Source organism: Gallus gallus, chromosome 23 (genome assembly GCF_016699485.2).
Source record: "Gallus gallus isolate bGalGal1 chromosome 23, bGalGal1.mat.broiler.GRCg7b, whole genome shotgun sequence".
Classification (NCBI taxonomy): domain Eukaryota; kingdom Metazoa; phylum Chordata; class Aves; order Galliformes; family Phasianidae; genus Gallus; species Gallus gallus.
Window position 1 is genome coordinate 1,766,394 of NC_052554.1, and position 18,396 is coordinate 1,784,789.

Genomic DNA, 18,396 nt, shown 5'->3' on the forward strand with positions numbered 1-18,396 from the left:
GCATGATGAACAGGGATAAAATATGAGGAGGAGGCACCTATAAGCAAAAGCACGACTAACACAGTGTAAGTGTGGAGCAGGCTGCAGGCACTCTCCTAGGAGGGAAAAGAAAAGGTTTGCAATGTTCTGGTGCTCAGGTTGCTGAGCTGATGAACCTACATGGCTGCCTTGACCTGGGACACAAACACAGGTGGTGCTTCCAGATCCCTCAGTCATGCAGAGCCAAACCGGTGCCTCCAGAGCAGCAATCTCATTAATTCCCAGGCACGAAGCATGAAAATCCCCTCCCTCTTCACGCCAGCTAATCTCACTTCTCCTTTGGGAAGGAGAAACCAGATCAGCAACTCATCCAGCCTGAAAATAATTCAGCCAGAAACTGAGCTCTTCTGGCTGGGGTCAGCTCTCCGATCTGCCCGGTTATGTCATCCCCTGGATGTATCACCCACAACTCAGAGCAGTGCTGATGGCACCAGGGCAGGCACAGTGGGGAAGTCCCGCATCAGGAAGCTGTGAATGACACCACATTCTCCTGGAAGTGGCCTCAGTGGTGACTTAAGGCAGAGGTGACCAACCAACAGCCTCCAGGGCCAGGGCTGATATGCAGACGGTTTATCTGCTTTCCCAGAAAGGCCCCACTTTGTCCCCAGGCTGATTAATGGATCTGTGGACACATCTCCCTGCCCCATTCCTCTCCTTTTCCTGCAGGTACTCAGCTCTCCAAACACCACAGGTTATGCAGGTGAAACATGGCAAGACAATGTGAGGCAGATCAGAGAGCTGACCCCCGCCACCAGAACTCCATCTCTGGCTGAATGATGCTCGGGATGGATGAGTGGCTGATCTGGCTTCTGCTTCCCAAAGGAGAAGGGAGATAAGCCGGACTGAAGAGGGAGGGGACTTTCTCTCTCATCTGCCACCTTGTTTGCAAAGTGAATGAGCCATTCACCACCCGTGGGGTCTTCTGCAATTTAAACAAGGGGAGCCCCTTCTCCCTGCTGCACTCTCTCAGGAGCTCCTGCACCACTCAGAACTCACACCGTGTGCTGCTCCTTTGGCTGAGCAAGGATTTCACACCTGGAAAAATCTGCAGAGGTGAAGGCAGACACTGCCCTCATATCTGCTCCTCGGCTGGGTGTGCGTCTGCAGCCGAACTCTCCTTCAGGTGGGTATACGATGTGCACAGCACGTGTTTGTGAGCACTAAAAAAATGCATCTGTGAAAATCTCCGGCGTTAAAAAACAATCATTATATAATTACATTCAACAATTAAACAACTGATTCATCGGTTAGAGGCTCACCAACAACACCTGAAACTCATCCCGGGCACTTAACGAGGCAGAAGGTGACACAAACAAAAGCAGCTCTCAGAACGTCCTGGAGGTCAATGCCCTCAGCTCCGTCCATGCCCTTCGGATGGGAAGGTGCTCTCTGCTCCTGGCTGCTCACCCCTGAGAGCATTACCTGCTGGTTTAAGGTGTTTTGATATAGAGGTGTACCATAGAAGGATCCCCTCAGGTCAGTGCTGTGTGATGAGGTGTTCCCCCACTACGCCTGTGCTGCCCACCTTCAGCCCCTTTGTGACAGTGTATGCTTGGGCCTTATTTCTGAAATAATGCAGTTAAAAACAAACAAATCTGGCAACCTTTGAAACACTCTGTGGGCACTTCCTCCTCCTCAGCAGGGTCTGTGAGCAAGAGGGTTATGCAGAAGACATAAATGCTGTCTGGTCCCATGCAACCACCTGCTCTGAGTCTGCAGAAAAGAGCTGTTATTATCAGAGCTGTGAACTGTAGTGCTAAGCTAAAGGCTGCACAGGGAAGCACACACACAAAGGTGGAAAGGAGCTGGGGAAGCAAGTTTAACTTTGCCATCACCTGCCTTCCAAGTGGGTAACCATGCAGCACTAATGCCTTCAGAAAGAAATCTCTGGGTTCCATCAGAACAAAAAAGTAAAGGGGAAAAATCACCGCTGGGCTTTCATACACTCTGGGGAAGAGTCAGGTCCTGCAGGGAGCACCAGTGTTGCTGAGGTGTCTGTCCACAGTAACATTACCTGGCTAGCACAGCTCTGCAGGTTACAGTGGGACACAGTGAGCAAAACTGCATGCACAGAGTAAAGACAGTGCTTCAGGAAGAGTTATACCAGCAAATCTCTGCTTGGAACAGTCACCTCGCTACCAGCTGTGCTGAGATGTCAGTGCATCCCTGCTGGGAGGGCACTGCTGGCAGAATGAGGGCATCTACCTGATGCCACTGTGTGAGCAACCTCACTCCTATTGCTGGTAAGGGTTCTCTGTGCAGCAGCATCCCATTGCTGCCCATGCTGCAAGAACTGCAGGCAAGCAAAGGCCCTTCTCGTGGTGCAACCTGTGCACAGAGACCGGGCTGTAGCAGCTCTGGCAGCACTCAACAAACTGCTGCATGCACATCCTTCAGTATGAGCAAGAAATCCAATGTGGCCACCACAGTGTGATGGGGTGCAAAGGCTTTGTCAGAGCAATAGTGGGGAATAGGAAGACAAAGGTGGGTGACTCCCCCAGAGAGCTGATCTGACGCTATTTGCAGTATCAGGGTGAATGATATCCCTGCTCAGGAGGCAGGAGAGGGCCATGCCAAACATAAGAGAACATAATGTACGGAAGTGCAGTTCAAAATTAGTGTTTCATATGAATGCACCACCATTCCCCACTTGCATGGACTGGGAAACAGCCTGCCAGTAGTTCCCCAGCACCCCGGGCCCACCCTTACGTGAGCCCCCGAGTCCCAGGAGAGTGTGTATGACAAAGGGTGCTGCAGGGCTGTTCTACCCCCCAAGCCTGCTCAAGGAGTCAACAGAGAGCCTCATCAGCTGCCGTGCTGCGCCGTGCTGGGATGGAGCCGCCAAGCCGGGCACTGGGCAGGGCATTGTGCTGTCGGGGGCCGGGCAGCACGGAGCCGCGCCTCCAATGGGTGGGGGGGGGGCCGGGCTGTGCGTTCCGCCCCTGCCCGCTCCTCTATAAGTACCGGGAGCTGAGCGCCCCACACAGAGCTGTGTGTGGCCGTGCGGTGGTGTTGGTTCTCGGACCCGCTGGAGCCCCGGATCGGTGCGTACCCGCGCGGACACAGCCGGGCTCCCCGCCGCGGCCCCGGGGCGGTGCGGAGGGGCGCCGCGGCTCGAGTCGCGCTGGGCTTTACCGACCGGCTGCGGGCGGGCGGGCTGCAGCTCGGCTCCACGGGAGGGTGCAGCGCTGTGCCTTTCACCCGGGGTGAAGGTGGGGGGTGCTCCGGGATCCTCGGTAGAAGTCGTCTCGGACGGGAGTGGGAAGCGGTGCTGTTCCCGGGAGCCTTTCCCTGAGCCGCGTGTCACCTTGCAGGGGCCCGGAGCTATGGCTGAACACATGATGATGTCCATGAGCCACGGTGGCACTGGGCTGCAGAGCTACCGGATGGGTGTGAGTGGGCTGCAGGGACCACCGCAGCATGGGCAGCACGTGCTGAGGACGCTACCTGCTGCGGGTCAGATGATGCCGTACGGAGGGGCCGGAATGGATGGTGCGATGAGGCCCAGACCCAACCTCAGCGGGCAGATGAGCCACCACCAGATGCAGAATGCGATGATGTTCAATGGCCCAAGTCAACAGCAGCAGCAGTACATGGGGCCGGTGGGCACCCAGCAGCTCATGGCTAGTATGCACCTACAAAAACTCAACACCCAGTACCAGGGTCACCCGCTGGGCATGAGCAATGGGCCCATGGGAGCTGGTGCTCAGCAGTACAGAGTGGGGCCGAGCCAGCACCCAGGCATGCAGCACATGCCCTCACCGGCTCTGACCTTGAACGTTATGGACACTGATCTCATAGATGAGGAGGTTTTGACATCCCTTGTCCTGGAACTGGGGTTGGACCGGATTCAGGAGCTGCCAGAGCTGTTCTTGGGACAGAACGAGTTCGACTTCATTTCAGACTTTGTTAGCAAACAGCAACCCAGTGCCATCAGCTGCTGAGGGGCTTTGAGCTCCTCCTTGTGTCTTAGTGGTTTTGAGTTTGTTTCTAACTTCCTTCTCCACCTGCCGTCCTCCTCCCTTCCCCTGCCTTGCCCTGTCCTGGATTCCTGACCTCCCTAAAGAGACAATCATCGGACACTGGCTTGCAATGGATTGCTTTTCTCTTGTGTGTGGTTTTTCATTTGGGAGTTCATGGGGAGGGAGCGTGTATCCTAAACAGAGCAGATCAAGAGCTCTTGCTGTAGAGCTGCCTCTAAATGGCATTAACAGGATTTCTGGCTTAAATGGAAGTAATGGACTTACGACTTTCCACAACCAGGCTTTGAGCACAGGGAGCGATGGGCAGCTGGCAGCCCTGCCGGGAGCTGGATTTGCTCAAGGATTCTGCGGTGCCAGCAAAGTTAAAGGATCCCCAGAGAGAGGATTGTCTCCCCGCTGCATGGTTTGAACCAGTTTGCCCTTGCAAACATGGGTGGGGTTAGATTATTTCTTGGGACTTTCTGCTGTGGCAGTGAGTAGGTTTTCAGCCTCGTCTGTTCAGCTCAGAAAGGGGCACTTCCCCTCCAGCAGGCTTTTTTTTTTTTTTCCCCTGAACTGACTGAGCAAAATAAACTATGCCTTGGGGAAGGGTGTGCATAGGTGCCTAAATGTTCATCCCTGTGGAGCTATGGGTCTCCAACATGTACAATTAGCAATCAACTGTAAAATTTACCCACTGTTAGAGGCTGATTCAGGCACAAGGCTTAAAGCTGCAGTCTAGCTCCACTTTTTTCCACCTCTGAAACCAAATAAAGACCGTGCAACTGTATTTTCCAGAGCTAATCTTATTTATTTTTCCTATGATTATTTATTTGCAAAGGGCTCCTTTTGTTATTTGGCTTTGGGACTGCTGGGAAGGATGCATGGAGAGTACTGCAGCTTTAAGATGCTGGCTTCAGGAAAAAGAAAGCCTGGGATAGTTTTCAAGCTGCATTTCAGATGGTCACTGCAACCCAAGGTCTTTGTGCTGAGCACACAGGGCTGTGTAAATCTAACACCCTCGGAAAGTGATAAAGATGACTCGATTCCTAATTCCCTTACTCGGGGAAGGTTAAATGTAAAAGCTGGTGGGGTTTTGTTTCCTCCGCTGTCTCTCGTTTCCAGGCTCTGTGGAAAGCTGCCGGTAACTCCTAGTTGCTGCTGCCCCCTGCTGCTGACAGCTCCTGACAACGACCGAGAGAGAATGTACGGATGAGTTTGCAAATAAAAGCTGAAACGTCTCCGATGTGCGTTTGTGTAGTGCTGTCTCTGGCACGGGTGCAGCGCGGAGCACTGGGAAGAAGTGGTTTCTTTGCTGCTGTTGGTGAATCCCATCAGCACCGAGCTGACACCCGAATTGTAAGGATTGTGTTTGGAGCTTAAAGCTTGGGATGAGTCAATGCTCATAGCGTGGCTGGGCAGGTGAGGTGCTCTCTGTATTGAGGTTGATGTCCTATGGATGGTGGCTGCTGCTGCCTGACTCTGTGGTGCTCACACAGGTGTGTGGGGGACTTCTTATTCTTCTTGCAGACCACGTGCAGCTCCATCAGCTGCGTTACAGCTGCACTCAGAGATCTCTGCTGCTTTCTATGCCATAAAGGTCCTAAAAATCAAGACAGCCTTTGGGATTTCCTTCTCTCCCAGAGCTGAGATTTTTCGTTCTGTTTGGTTCCTAACCAGTCCTCTTGCACTGCAGGAATATTCCCAAGTGTCTCTCTGCTGCCCTGCAGCAATGGGGCTGTGGATGCTGCTATTCAAGTGGCTGAATAACTTTGGCCACGCTTTGGATCACCTCTTGGTGTCCCCTGGCCTTGTTCCTTGTGCAGCTTTAGAGCAAGTGTGCAAATCCTGTCCTTTCAGAAATTCTTTGGTGATTGTACCTTTGCAATCCAGAGAGCTGATCGAAGTATGCATGGCATGGCTGGTGTTGTAGGGGTGAGAGCTCCATTTGGGCTTTCTGGGGGCAATGGGCTGTCAAAGACCTGCAAGAGTATTGTTTTCTCTGCAGGAGTGCAGTTAAGCAGCTAGAAGTTGGCAGCTGGATTTGTTCCTCAGATTAGAAGAGCTGAACCTAAAATAAACAGGTGTGTTATAGGTGGTTGGTTGTGGCTGCGGGGGGGGAGCAGGCGGTGTGATGCACCATAGCGGCCTATAGTGTCACAGCTACAAAGCAAGGAGCCACGTCCACCCCCAGCTGCAGGATTGTCAACTTTAGCATTTGTTTAAAGTGGCAACCCAGGAACACATTGCTCTGTAGGAAGCACTTGGCATTTGATGCAATTTGGACAGAGGAATGTGTCTGCATGTCCTCTTGGCTCTGCCCCTACATCCTGTTGGAAGGGGGTGCACGCAGAGTGCTGCTGCTTTAAGCTGGAGCACAGGATCTGAGAGTGCCAGAGGTATGAAGGCACTGCGGGGTCCCAGTCAGCATTGCTTTGGGAATTTGTCCCTGCAGGCTCAGCTGAGTGTATACCAGTGTCAGCTTTTTCACCTCTGCGTTTCCCCTGAAGACACCACTGAGGTCAGCTGTTAGATTCCCCAGACAACTCAGGCCAAAGCCACTTATGGTTTCTGCTAGTGATGCACTGCTTGTGGCTAGGTGAGCCTGAACTCTGCTTTACCCAATGAGCTGACCCTGACCTCTTCACCCAGCAGCAGGGTGTTGCTCCAAAGCCTCAGTGTCTGCAGGGAGCTGACATGGAGCACTGCAAACCATTGCTGAATGACAGTGCCATGACAGCTGAGGAGCTCTGAGGACAAAAGCAGCCTCTATGCAGGATGTGCTCTTCAAGCCTGGAGCAGACTCCTTGCATGGTGCATCAAACAATGCTGGGAGGCACCTCTACAGGAGTCCCTTATGTTTGCTGGGGAAGAAGGAAGATTCTCCCATCCCAGCCTGCTCCTGATGGGATGGCTGGGGCACTCCTGCCCCCTGACCTAGGCCAGGCTCTCTGTTATAATCCAAATGGGTTTTGTAATTATACTTGTGAAGGCCAGGCCTCGAGGCAGAGTGTGTGTGTGAAAGTACAGAAAGAAAAGGCATTTCTGTACACCTCTGTCTCAGCCCACGTGTCTGCAGGATGATGAAGTTTGCAGATAGCGCTCAGTGATTCAGAGTAGCAGAGAACTGGGGAAGGATTTGTGAATAGTGAGTGATGGAATGAGCAATGACTGGCAAATAGCAGCTGGTAGCAGTAGATTTGACCTTCCTGACTTCAGCGCAGCGCTGCTCTCTTCAAACCAGCTGCAGCCACTCAGCAGAGATCTTCGTGTCATGATGAATATTTGTATGAAGAATATTAGCTTGTTGTTCAGCAGAAGACAGGAAAGCAAAGGGAAAGTTAGAACTCATTAGGAGAGACTTAGAAAGCAGAAGGCAGCTATGAATGCCCTGCAGTAAACACAGAATTCAGTTGCATCCTGTGTGATGCCTGTGCTGATGAACTGTCCTGGGTGCTCACCTGTTTCTCTTAGTATCATTTTTGTGATAATCTGTAGGAGAAGGGCAACGTGTAAAGCAGAGAAATGTTTTTCAGAAGAAACCATAAAATAGACTGTGGCCCTCCAACCAGGAGGACTCACTTTGTTTGGTGTCCCCTCATTCCCAATCATTCCATACTCATCTTCTCCACACCAGTAATGGTTTTATAGCTTCTGTGATGTCCCTCCCAGCGCCACTCCCCAGTCAAGAATCACTTCATCTTGCAGATCGTCTTCATCACCTTTTTCTGTCCTGTTTCTAGTTTTACAGGATGGGGGAAGAAACAGCAGTACTTTAAGCCACAGATGTGTCGTGTATTTCTCCAGTGCTATAATTAGGACTGGCTGTTCTATTTTCCACTTATTCATCACGGAGCTACAGAAAGATTTTGACTGAAAGGGACCTTTGGAGGTCACTGTTTAATCTCCTGCTCCAACCAGGACTGGCTTCAGAGATAGGGCAGATTGCTCAGGGCTTTATCCAGCCAAATTCTGCAAACCTCACAGCATGGCATCTCTCCACATCCTTGGCTCAGTGCTGCACTGCTCTCATTTCTTTCCCAGTTTCTCCCATTTCAGTTGCTTGCTGGTTGACACAAGCACTGACCTGGTCTGTATACAGAGATATATAGAAAAGGATAATATTGCATTTGTTGTAACTTTTGCATGGTATGGTTCTCTCTCCTATGAGCACTGCCAGCCTAGGAGATGGAGGATGACCACCTCTGCATGTTAAGAAAGGTGCAATTGTTGCCCAGCCAACAGCAAATGTCAACAGAGAATGAAAGCTGTGGCAAGAGCTGCAGCCCCAGCCCTATCCCACACATCCTGAGCAGCGGGACAGGAGATCTTTGGCTGTAGCAAAGAGTGCTGGAGGGTTTTGTGGCTTCTGTAACAGCCAACTCTTTGGAAAGGGGGGATTGGGGCTTTGCAGGGAACGAGGCCAGAGTGTTTCTGGACCTCCTTTTTAACTATTTAGAACAAAAAAACACATGCCTGCTGCACTGGAGTGTGGGTGCTGGTGTGACCTATGCAGCACAGAGCAGGGTGAGGAAGAAGAGCTGATACATTTTTGTTGCAACACAGTAAGCATCCCCATTCCAACCAGGACTTGGGACAAAGTAGGGTGCCTGCCATAGCTCATCTTCATGTCCATCTGGATCTGCAGGAGCCAGCCAAGGGTTCAGGATCAGCACGTATGTACATGGAAAAAGGTCTGAAAGCACCAGCTGCTGGCTTGCTGACTCAATGTTTTCTCTCTCTTTTGGGTCAGCAACTTTGTGTACTCTCTGGATCATGGGGAAGGGCATCACAGTCAAGAAGAGCAGCACAGAGGGGCTGTGCTGTGCACCTCTTCCCCGAGCCAGGCCTGCAGGCTGTGGTCTCCTGCACATGCTGCTGTAGAGCATGCATGGGGAATGGTTCCACTTTTCTGAAGCTGCTTTCACCAACTGAAGCATGGATTTCCAGCAGCTTCCACATGTGGCTGCATGACTGGGAATTAGGGAGAGCAGCTCTTTGCCAAATCCAAGTGATATTCCAGATCCAACAGACTAAGCCCATAGCTCTGCAAGCAACTGCTTTTGCAAGCATCTAATCCCAACCCGACTCCTAGTTCAGCCTGTGTGCTGAAGGAAGGGAGAGAAGAGGGTATCTGCACCTCAGGTCTCTGATCGAACACACTGGGTTACTCTGTGGTCCATCTCTCAGCAGTATTTGTAAGATGAAGGTCCCTTCTGGGGTATGTAGTAGGTTATGGCACATTACAACACTCATAACTTTCAGATGCTGGTTTCAGGCTGCCGTTAGGTTGCTTCATAATTGCTACACCAAGGTATGGACCAAATCCTGCTTTTCCTGTTTCAACTGTAAATGCAAAAGGCGGTTACAGGGCATTATAGCAAACTGAGAACTTTTGGCAAGCCAGCCAAGTCCCATTGTCAGCTGTGTGTGTGCAGCTCAGAAGCATTGGGACCTTTCAGTGCGAAGGTGGCCACGTTGCATCCTGCAGCCTCCGGATGGAAGATCATTTCCTTTCCAGATTTGCCAGAAATATCCCTGAGTTCACATTTCCAGGGAATTCTACAAGTTCAGCCTGCTCCAAAAGTCTGTGTCTTATTCATGACCTGTGAAGCACAGTGTGGATGAGACCTCAGTTCAACAGCTTTCTTGTCTTCTCCCAGTCTGTTCTGTGAGCAGTGCCAAGAGCAAGCTGTGTTTGCAAAGGGGACATGGTTAGGTCAGGGAAGGAGCAGTAGCTTTAATAATTAAACACAGCCTTCCTCAGTGTTTCTGATGAAAAGAAGAGGTTCGTGGTGTCCCTGAAGAAGAGGAGCTCAGCAGTGCCTCACAGAGCTGTTGGTCTGCTGGGGGGGCACAGGGAAAGGTAAGCAGCATTGCCCTATTCAGTGAAGTTAAGTTAGATCCTCAGAAAGGCATCTCACAGAGATGAGATTTGAAGGTGCCTATTTGCCTCCTTTGATAGGAAAGCAAAGCAAGCTAAGCCTTGAGGGTTGTGTGCTACACACCCCAGAGCAGATGAATGCCACCCCAAGCGTGTGCATGCAGCAAATGCTGCACACTGTTCAGTGACTTAAAAGAAACTGCTAAAAACCACAGCTGAATCCTGCCCATACACCCTGAGGAGCGTGCCCTTGTGCCAACACAACTGTTGCATTTGTTAGAGGCACGACTGCCACAAATGCCTGATTTCTCCTGCAAAGCCTCTGCAACAATCCAGGACTGTGAACAACATCAACTGCACAGTTGAAGTGTTTAAGGCTGCTCCAGATTGGAGGATTGTATTTCCAAAGAGTCTTTAAAAGCTGTCGGTGCTGCAGAGTGTCCCGGCAGATGGGCTGCATGATCTGCTCTATTCACTTCTGTTTGAAGGACCTGGGGGTGAATCCAAGGCAAGGAAAGTCAAGCTGCCAGAGTCCCTGCCCCCTGACTCTTTATAAATAGCACATCTCAGGAAAAGGCACTTTCCGTTCTTGTGTCAACACATTGCAAAGAATAAAGAACATTCAGAGCTGGAAAGGCCCTCCTCATCACTTCAGCATGTAAACCTCTGCATCTGCTTCGGTGTGCTCACCTCCCAGAGCCCAGCAGGGTTGCAGGCAGGGGATACAGCTTCCTATCCTGCAGTTTTGCAGAGCCAGCAGGCAGAGGGGAGGCTCCTTGCAGCACAATGCTCCTGCAGCAATATGTTCCATCAGCTCCTTCATTTCTACACTGCTGATTGGGGTTATGTGAGAACTCTGAAGAACTTGAGCACGCTGGAGGAGTGCTGCAGTGCAAGGGAGTGGCCTTGCATTAAAAGACCTTCCCATGCTTTCACAGATCACTGAAACACAGGCTAAAATACAGAGCATTGCAGGAATAAGAAATAGAAAAGAAAGGTAAATCCTCTGTCATAGAGTGACAACAAGACAGCTAGGAGAAAAGGGACGGACCCTGCAGCTCCTGCTCCAGGCACGGCAGCTCAGCCCAGGAGCACCACATGGGAACTTTAAGGACCCCATGTAAGCCCAGGCATCCTGCAAGCTTCTCTGTTAAGGAGACGGTTTCTGAAGACCTGTCCCTTTGTGAAGGGCAGAACTGACACCCGGGGTCACCCAGAACGCCCACGAGGCGCTGCTGCCTCCCGGTGGCCCTGGGCGAGCAGCACAGCCCAGTCCAGCAGCAGCGCTGGGGGAACTGGGAGGCTGGGTGGGCATCGCGGGTCACCTCCGGGCGGACTGCGCCCGGTGCAAGGCGTGGGTTGATGTAGCAGTTACCATTCATGCCTGCTGTTGATGAAAGCTCTTTGTACTTACTGAACGAGCTGCCACCAGGAAGCTCCAGCTGCACTCCCTCGCACCATGGATCATCAGTCCATGTGTGCAGTGCCATCCCACGACCCAGAGATTCATTTGTTTGTCATTACAATTTTTATTGTTTTTTTCTGCTTCCAAAAAAAAAGCCCAGCGCTACTCCTGGGGGCAGAAAAGCACCCAGAGACAATGCTGATCCTTTCGGGCAGAAATGAGGTCTATCAGGCCAGAAATGTACACAACAAAGCATCTTCACAGGGCAGACCGGCTGTCTGTCACTCCGTCAGAGCCGACATTGGCAAATCAGAACAAAATCGGAGCAGCTTATTCTCCTCAATGAGAGCGTCGTTGCTCACGGAAGGACGGAGGGAATGGGGGTTTTTATAACAACAAATGCAGCACACTGAAATGGGAGCTCTTTCAGGAGAGCAGCTGATCCAGCAGAGCACACTGCACAGCCAAACTATCGCAGCGTGGTTGCAGATCTTTGGAGGTCACGAGACAGAGACCTGGGTTCTGACTGTAAGATGGTCCACCGGGAAGCTCTCTAAGCCCCAAGCTGGAGACATTCGTTACCAGCAGCGCTGGATGCATGGAGGTAATCCTCCCATCATGCATAGCTGACACAAAAGAGCTTCAGTTTATACACATTTCTTGTGTTACATGTGCTGGAGTTTCTCAGAGTGTGTTACACAACCATTCAGTGACCAGTTCCAAGCAGGATTTCCTATTTCCTTGGTACAAAGGTTCAGCAGAACTTCCTTATCTCCTCGGTACAGAGACACAGCCCTTCATTATCCAAACTGCAGGGCAGGTCTATCCATCGATGAACGCTGGCAAGCTTAACGATGCAGTTACAACTGGTATCACTTCCGTAGAAAATGTATGTAATACAGCCTTTCACAGTGTTGGTTCTTTCCTTCAGACTGTATTTCCACGTCTTGGCAGCAGTTTGCTTAGCTGGTGTATCTAAAAGACACCACATCAGTACGGATTACTGCTATCCAACACCTGCATACTTGTTTGTGTCTCTTCAGTTTTTCTTAGGAGTGTAATTCGGCAGATTTGGGGAGGGTGATTTTATCTTCTACTGCTCTTGGGAGGTACCGTGTTCTATTGCACATTAGGCTGCGTCACAAGCAGGTTCAGTGTGGGAGATGGCCGAGCTGCACTCGGTGTCCCATCCAGTGCTTTGTGAGGGGCCCCATTTGTCCACGGTCATATCATAACGTTGATCCATTGCATTGATCCCTATACAGTGCTTACGGTACAGCAATGGACACACTAACAGCTACACACGGACAGCCCAAATAAAGCACTGAGCTGCACCAAATCAAAACTGAACAGCTCCATCAAAGTGCTGAAAGCCGCGAATTGCATCGAATCGCCCCCAAATACCCTCCAAACCGCCCCCAAATACCCTCCAAACCACCCCCAACCCGCGGGGCTGTGAGCGCACGGAGGTGGTCGTGATGCTGCCTCCCCGCAGCCAATCACAGCACGTGTTCCACCTACTGGCTGCCGGGAAAACCAATAGCCGCCAAGCTTTCACTCTTAGCGTGCGCAGTGGCCAATGGGGAGAGCCGAACAGCAGCGAACCCGGCGTGAGGAGCGGGGCCGGGCGGGAATCGAAACAGAAACTGTCAGAGACGCTGCCGCACCCCATGGAGCAGCCGCTGCTGCTGGCGGCTCCGGACCGGCCGGGGGGGGGCATACAGCTCTCCCCCCGGGGTCTGGAGGCTCTGCGGGCCCTGTCCGCTCCCGTGCACGTGGTGGCTGCGCTGGGGCCGCCCGGCGGGGGCTCTGTGTTCCTCATGAACCAGCTGGCAGGACCGGGCTGCGGTAAGAGTGGCCGCCGGGAGGAGGGCAGAGCGGGCGGAGCGGGGGGCGCAGCGGGGCCGGCGGAGCTCTGACCCCCTCCCCACCCCGCTGCCCTACAGGCTTCCCCGGCAGCCCCGGGCTGTGGATGCGGATACGCCCGCACCCGAAGTGGCCCGACCGTGATCTGCTACTGCTGCACGCCGGAGGATTCCTCGGGGGCAAGGAACCGGAGGTAACGAGCGGCGTCTGGGGTGGGGCGGCCCCGATCCCCCGTCCCACTGAGCGACCCTCAATTCCCCCCCCCTACTCCTCCCCCCTAACAGGATGGCGCCGGGCTGCAGCTCTTCATGCTGCAGCTGCTGCTGGCCAGCGTGCTGGTGTATGGCAGTGACGACGGTGGCGGTGACGCACAGGATCAGCTCGAGCTGTTCACGTATCCGCTGTGTTTGGGCTGTGGTCCTTTTTCCCGTTTCCTCCCTTTTGTTGTTGTTGTTTTTGCCGTTTTCCTTCACTGCTCAGCTACGCCCAGACGGTGCTGCACCATCTGCGCCTGCTGGACGAGGAGGACGAAGATGAAGACCCTCTGCTGCGCTTCGTGCTGCCGCCCTTCGTCTGGAGCCTGCGCAGCACAGCCCTGGCACCAGAGAGCGAGGATGTGCTGGAGGCTGAGGACCACAAGCTGGAGGCAGCACTGGGCAGCCCCTTAGGTGCACTGCATCCCCAATCACCGTGTCCCCAGCCCCCATTGTCTCTGCATCCCTAGTTTCTCACAGCCAACTGTTCCACTCCTGTCCCCGTGTCACCCAACTGTCCCTCTGTCCCTGCAGGCCCCATAGCACGCTTTGTCCTGATGCTGTTCCCTGAGCAGAAGCTGTTCCGTGTGGCAGACAGCAATGCTGGGGGCTTAATCCAGCTCTGCACCTACCTGCTGCGCTGCGATCCCAAAACGGAGCCTGGAGGGGCATATGTGGGCGGTGCCTGTGAGTTGGGGTCCTGAGGGTTGATGGGGGTGATGCTGCGGGTCCCCCTCTAAGGGTGTCATGTCCCCAGACCTGGCAGCGCTGGCAGAGCGAGTGGTGGATGCAATGCAAGGGGATGCAGTGCTGCGGATTGGGCGGCTCTGCCAGGAGGCCAAGGAGATAGCACAGCAGGTACATGGGGGCACAGGGACACGGCGGTGTCCTCGTGTCTCCACACCACATTGTCTCCACTTCCCCCATGCCCTGACACCGTGTTGTCTCTGTTCTCACACTGTGCTGCCTCCGCACAGGAAACTGGTGACAAGTGGCCCGAGGACGCCGACTTTTGGCAAGATGACACTTTCCTGAAGAACAAGGACACCAGTGACACTATCCCACAACCTGATGACATCCTCCAAGCCACCACCTCCCTATGGCATGATGACACCGATGGTGATACCCCCCTACAACCGGAGGATGTGGCCTGGGTGGAGGCACCATCCCCCCACCCACTGTCCCCGATGCCAGCCCCGCTTTGCCTGGTGGACAACAGTGATGGCAACAAACTGTCAGTCAACCCTGAAGCACTGGCAGTGCTACGTGATATCACCCAGCCCGTGGTGGTGGTGGCCATTGCCGGGCCCTACCGCACCGGCAAGTCCTTCTTAATGAACCGACTGGCAAAGCAGCGTACTGGTGAGCTGATGGGGGGGAACCACATCCATTTTGGGCATGTTCTGGGGTGTTTTTGGGATTGCTGATGGTTCACTGCCCGCAGGTTTCCCACTGGGCCCCACAGTGCGGGCAGAGACCAAGGGCATCTGGATGTGGTGCCTGCCACATCCAAGCCAGGCTGGTGTGGCACTGGTGCTGCTGGACACCGAGGGGCTGGGAGACCCCAACAAGGTGGGTGCCAGGGGTAAGCAGCCCCAGGCCCCCTCAGAGCCCCCTGGACCCTCCTAAACCCAACATTGTGTGCAGGGCGACAATAGCAATGATGCCTGGATCTTCACACTGGCGCTGCTGTTCTCCAGCACCCTGGTGTACAACAGCATGGGCACCATCGACCAGCAGGGGCTGGATCAGCTGCGGTATGGGGATGAGTGGGAGGGTAGTGGCACAGTGACATGTTCCCATGGTGGCGACAGCATTCACATAGTGACAACACTGACATGGGTCCTGCAGGCTGGTGACAGAGCTGACTAATCACATTCGCGTGCGGGTGGACGATCCAGATCCAGCAGCTGAGTTCAGCCGCGTCTTCCCCAGCTTTGTCTGGACTGTGCGTGACTTCACACTGCAGCTGCGGGAGGGCAAGCGTCTACTGACTGAGGATGAGTACCTGGAGGATGCGCTGCGCTTAAAGCCTGGTACGGCCATCACCATGTGTCACCATACGTCCCTATGGGTGGTGGCACCATGCTGATGTTGGCAATGCAGGGAACGGGCGCATGGTGCAGGAGCGCAATGAGATGCGGCGCTGCCTGCGCGCCTTCTTCACACACCGCAAGCTGTTTGTGCTGGAGAGACCGACGGCTGATGCAAACCTGGCACGACTGGAGGAGGTGCGGGAGGATGAACTGCAGCCACGCTTCCGGCAACAGGCAGATGCCTTCTGCCAGCACATCTGGGAGAAGGCGCCAGTGAAGATGTTGCCAGGCGGGCGCCAGGTGACGGGCACCAGTGAGTGGCGGTGGCATGAGGATGGGGTGGCACAATGGGGGACGTGTGTGGGTTTCAGGTGGGACGTGTGTGGGTGTGATGTGCCTCGATGATGGTGTCTCCCACAGTGCTGGCCTCCCTGGTGGAGAAATATGTGGATACCATTGTGAAAGGTAAAGTGCCTTGTGTGGAGAGTGCAGTGACAGCACTGGCAAGGACCAGGAACACCGAAGCAGTGGCAGAAGCAGTGGCTGAGTACCGGAAGGGCATGGAGCAGGACCTGGTGCTGCCCACGGACTCACGTGCTGTGCTGGTGGATGTACACCGGCGCTGGGAGCGCCGCGCCGTCACCCTCTTCCTGTCCCACGCCTTTGCCGACAACGAGCGCACCTACCAGTGTCAGCTTATGGTAAGTCACTGTCGCACTGTGGGGTTCTGGGAGTGATTTCTGTTCGATTCAGACCTGTTTTGTGGTGCAGCGAGAGCTGGAGGCAGCCAAGGAGGAGTTCTGCCGGCGCAACGAGGAGGCATCAGAGCAACAGTGCCAGAAGGTGCTGCGGGAGCTGTGGCAGAATGTGGAGCGCCGCCTGCAGTGTGGGGACTACGCAGCACCGGGTGGTGCACAGCTGTTCCAGGATGATCTGGGCTACGTGCTGGAAAAGTACAAGTGGTGGCCTGGAAAGGGCGTTAAGGTGAGTGGGGTGTGATGGAACCTGGTGTGGTGGTGCAGGCGGTGCCTCATAGCTGTACTATCAGGCGGATGCAGTGCTGGAGGTGTTCCTGCGGGAGCGGGAGCCGCTGGCACAGGCACTGCATGCGACCGACGCACAACTGGTGATGATGGAGCGGCAGCGGGAGGCGGCAGCAGCCAAGGAGGCAGCAGCCAGGGAGGCAGAGGTAGCGTGCCTGAAGGAGCAGCAGCGCAGCCTGGAGGAGCACTGCCGGCAGCTGGAGCAGCGACTGCTGGAGGAGCAGCGCCTGCGGCTGAAGGAGCAGGACCGAATGCTGGAGCACCGCCTGAAGGTGAGCACTGTGACAGTGTTGTGTGGTGGTACCAGCAGGTTGTGGCTGTACCATGGATGACGCTGCTGTGCAATGGTACCAGCACGTTGTGGCTGCATTGTGGCATTGTGCAGTGGTACTAACAGCACCCTCTGTCCCACAGGAACATCAGACGCTGATGGAGGAGGGTTACAAGCATGAGGCAAAGGCAATGCGCCTGCAGATTGAGCGGCTGCGGGAGGAGAAGAAGAGCATCAAGAAGCATTCATGGATCACATCAGGTCTGGGCATGCTGTGCAGCGCAGCTTCACTCTTCCTGCCTGGCGTGGTTGGCAAGGTAGCGAGCTTTGCCAGCAACCTGGTGCAGCGTATGCTGTAGCCTGGCCGCCTGTCTCTGTGTCCTGGTTTTGGGTTTAGGAGAAAAATGATATTGATAACGAACTGACATTCTGGTTGTTGCTGAGCAGTGTTGTACAGAGCCAAGGACATTTCAATTTCTCAGCTTCTCCTACTTCCCTGACAGTGAGGAAGGCTGATGGGGATGCAGGGAGTTGGGAGGGGACAGAACTGAGATACCTGACCTGAACCGGCCAAAGGAATATTCCATACCATATGATATGAGCTCAATAATTGCTAGTTATTATGGTATTTTTTTGCACAGATATTTCAGTATTTTCTTGTAACTATATAATTTAGCACTTGCTACTTATGTGTCTGTCGCATTGTTTACCATTAGTAAGAGTTGGATTGAAGGTGTCATTTTGCTGTGCTTTGTGATCTTGTCTTACAATATGATAAAGCTGCTGACTGAGAAACTAATCTGGTGTTTGTGCTCAATGTTGTAGTGATCTTTGTGCTTTGGGACCTGTATCTTAGATGCTATGAGTAATTACACTTTGCTCTGTCTCCCTGTGGCACCAGGCTACAGGGGAGACAAGGGAGGATACTTTCCACCCAGGGACCTAAGCTGGCCAAAGGGGTATTCCATACCATAGGACATCATACAGAAGGACAGCTTGAAAAAGTGTGGGGCGTTTGTCAGATAGGCTGCTGCTGCTTGGGGACCAGCTGGGCATCAGTCAGGGCACTGTCCCTCAACTCCACAGCACTGCAGGAGGTGGTCCAGCCCCTGGTGGTGGTGGCCATCATGAGCCCTATCACAGTGGCAAATGCTTCCCGATGAACCACCTGGCCAGCCTCAACCAGGGCTCCCTATCCATTTTGGGAAACTTTTGGGGCATTCTGTGGATTTCTGATGGCTGGCCCCCAAAAACACAGCTGTGGGTGCAGGGCAACAGCCACAATAATGCTTGGATTTTCATGCTGGCACTGCTGCTTTCCAGCACCTGGTGCACAACAGCCTGGGCTTCACTGACCAGCAGGAGCAGGAGCAGCTGCAGTATCCTGCAGGGGCTGGGGGGGAAGTGGGGTGAAACTGGGGGACTTCTGGCAAAAGGGACCTGGGGTAAAGCTGGGGGATTTGGAGCAAAACTGGGATTTGGGCAACACAGTACTTGAGGTGAAGCTGTGGGATTTGGGCCTTGCAGGACTTGGGATGAAACTGGGAGATTTGGGATAAAACTGAAGGATTTGGGCAGCATGAGACTTGGGGCGAAGCTATGGGATTTGGGTAATGCAGGATTTATGGTAAAGCTT

The 18,396-nt window shown here is 53.6% G+C and overlaps 2 protein-coding genes across 2 annotated transcripts; both read left to right on the forward strand.

Annotated features, from left to right (window-relative positions):
• Positions 1–3,030: 3,030 nt before the first annotated feature.
• On the forward strand, positions 3,031–5,242 carry CITED4 (Cbp/p300 interacting transactivator with Glu/Asp rich carboxy-terminal domain 4). Its single transcript, NM_204718.3, has 2 exons — positions 3,031–3,083; positions 3,354–5,242. The coding sequence occupies exon 2, from the start codon at positions 3,366–3,368 to the stop codon at positions 3,981–3,983; it is 618 nt and encodes a 205-aa protein (NP_990049.1). The 5' UTR covers positions 3,031–3,083; positions 3,354–3,365; the 3' UTR covers positions 3,984–5,242.
• On the forward strand, positions 4,279–17,559 carry GBP1 (guanylate binding protein 1). The gene is made up of 15 exons (XM_417710.6): positions 4,279–13,138; positions 13,237–13,349; positions 13,441–13,550; positions 13,637–13,824; positions 13,945–14,097; positions 14,168–14,268; positions 14,388–14,772; positions 14,855–14,982; positions 15,058–15,167; positions 15,262–15,446; positions 15,517–15,759; positions 15,867–16,147; positions 16,218–16,430; positions 16,495–16,761; positions 16,904–17,559. Exons 1-15 carry the CDS (start codon positions 12,769–12,771, stop codon positions 17,117–17,119), a joined length of 3,063 nt encoding a protein of 1,020 aa, XP_417710.4. The 5' UTR covers positions 4,279–12,768; the 3' UTR covers positions 17,120–17,559.
• Positions 17,560–18,396: the final 837 nt, after the last annotated feature.

Excerpts from the sequence above, each read along its gene's own strand:
- CITED4 (NM_204718.3), top strand. The coding sequence starts at position 3,366 with ATGGCTGAACACATGATGATGTCCATGAGCCACGGTGGCACTGGGCTG.
- GBP1 (XM_417710.6), top strand. The coding sequence starts at position 12,769 with ATGCTGCCTCCCCGCAGCCAATCACAGCACGTGTTCCACCTACTGGCT. Across the intron at positions 13,350-13,440 it reads TCGGGGGCAAGGAACCGGAG|GATGGCGCCGGGCTGCAGCT; the intron begins GTAACGAGCGGC and ends CCCCCCTAACAG. Across the intron at positions 15,760-15,866 it reads GCGCCAGGTGACGGGCACCA|TGCTGGCCTCCCTGGTGGAG; the intron begins GTGAGTGGCGGT and ends TGTCTCCCACAG.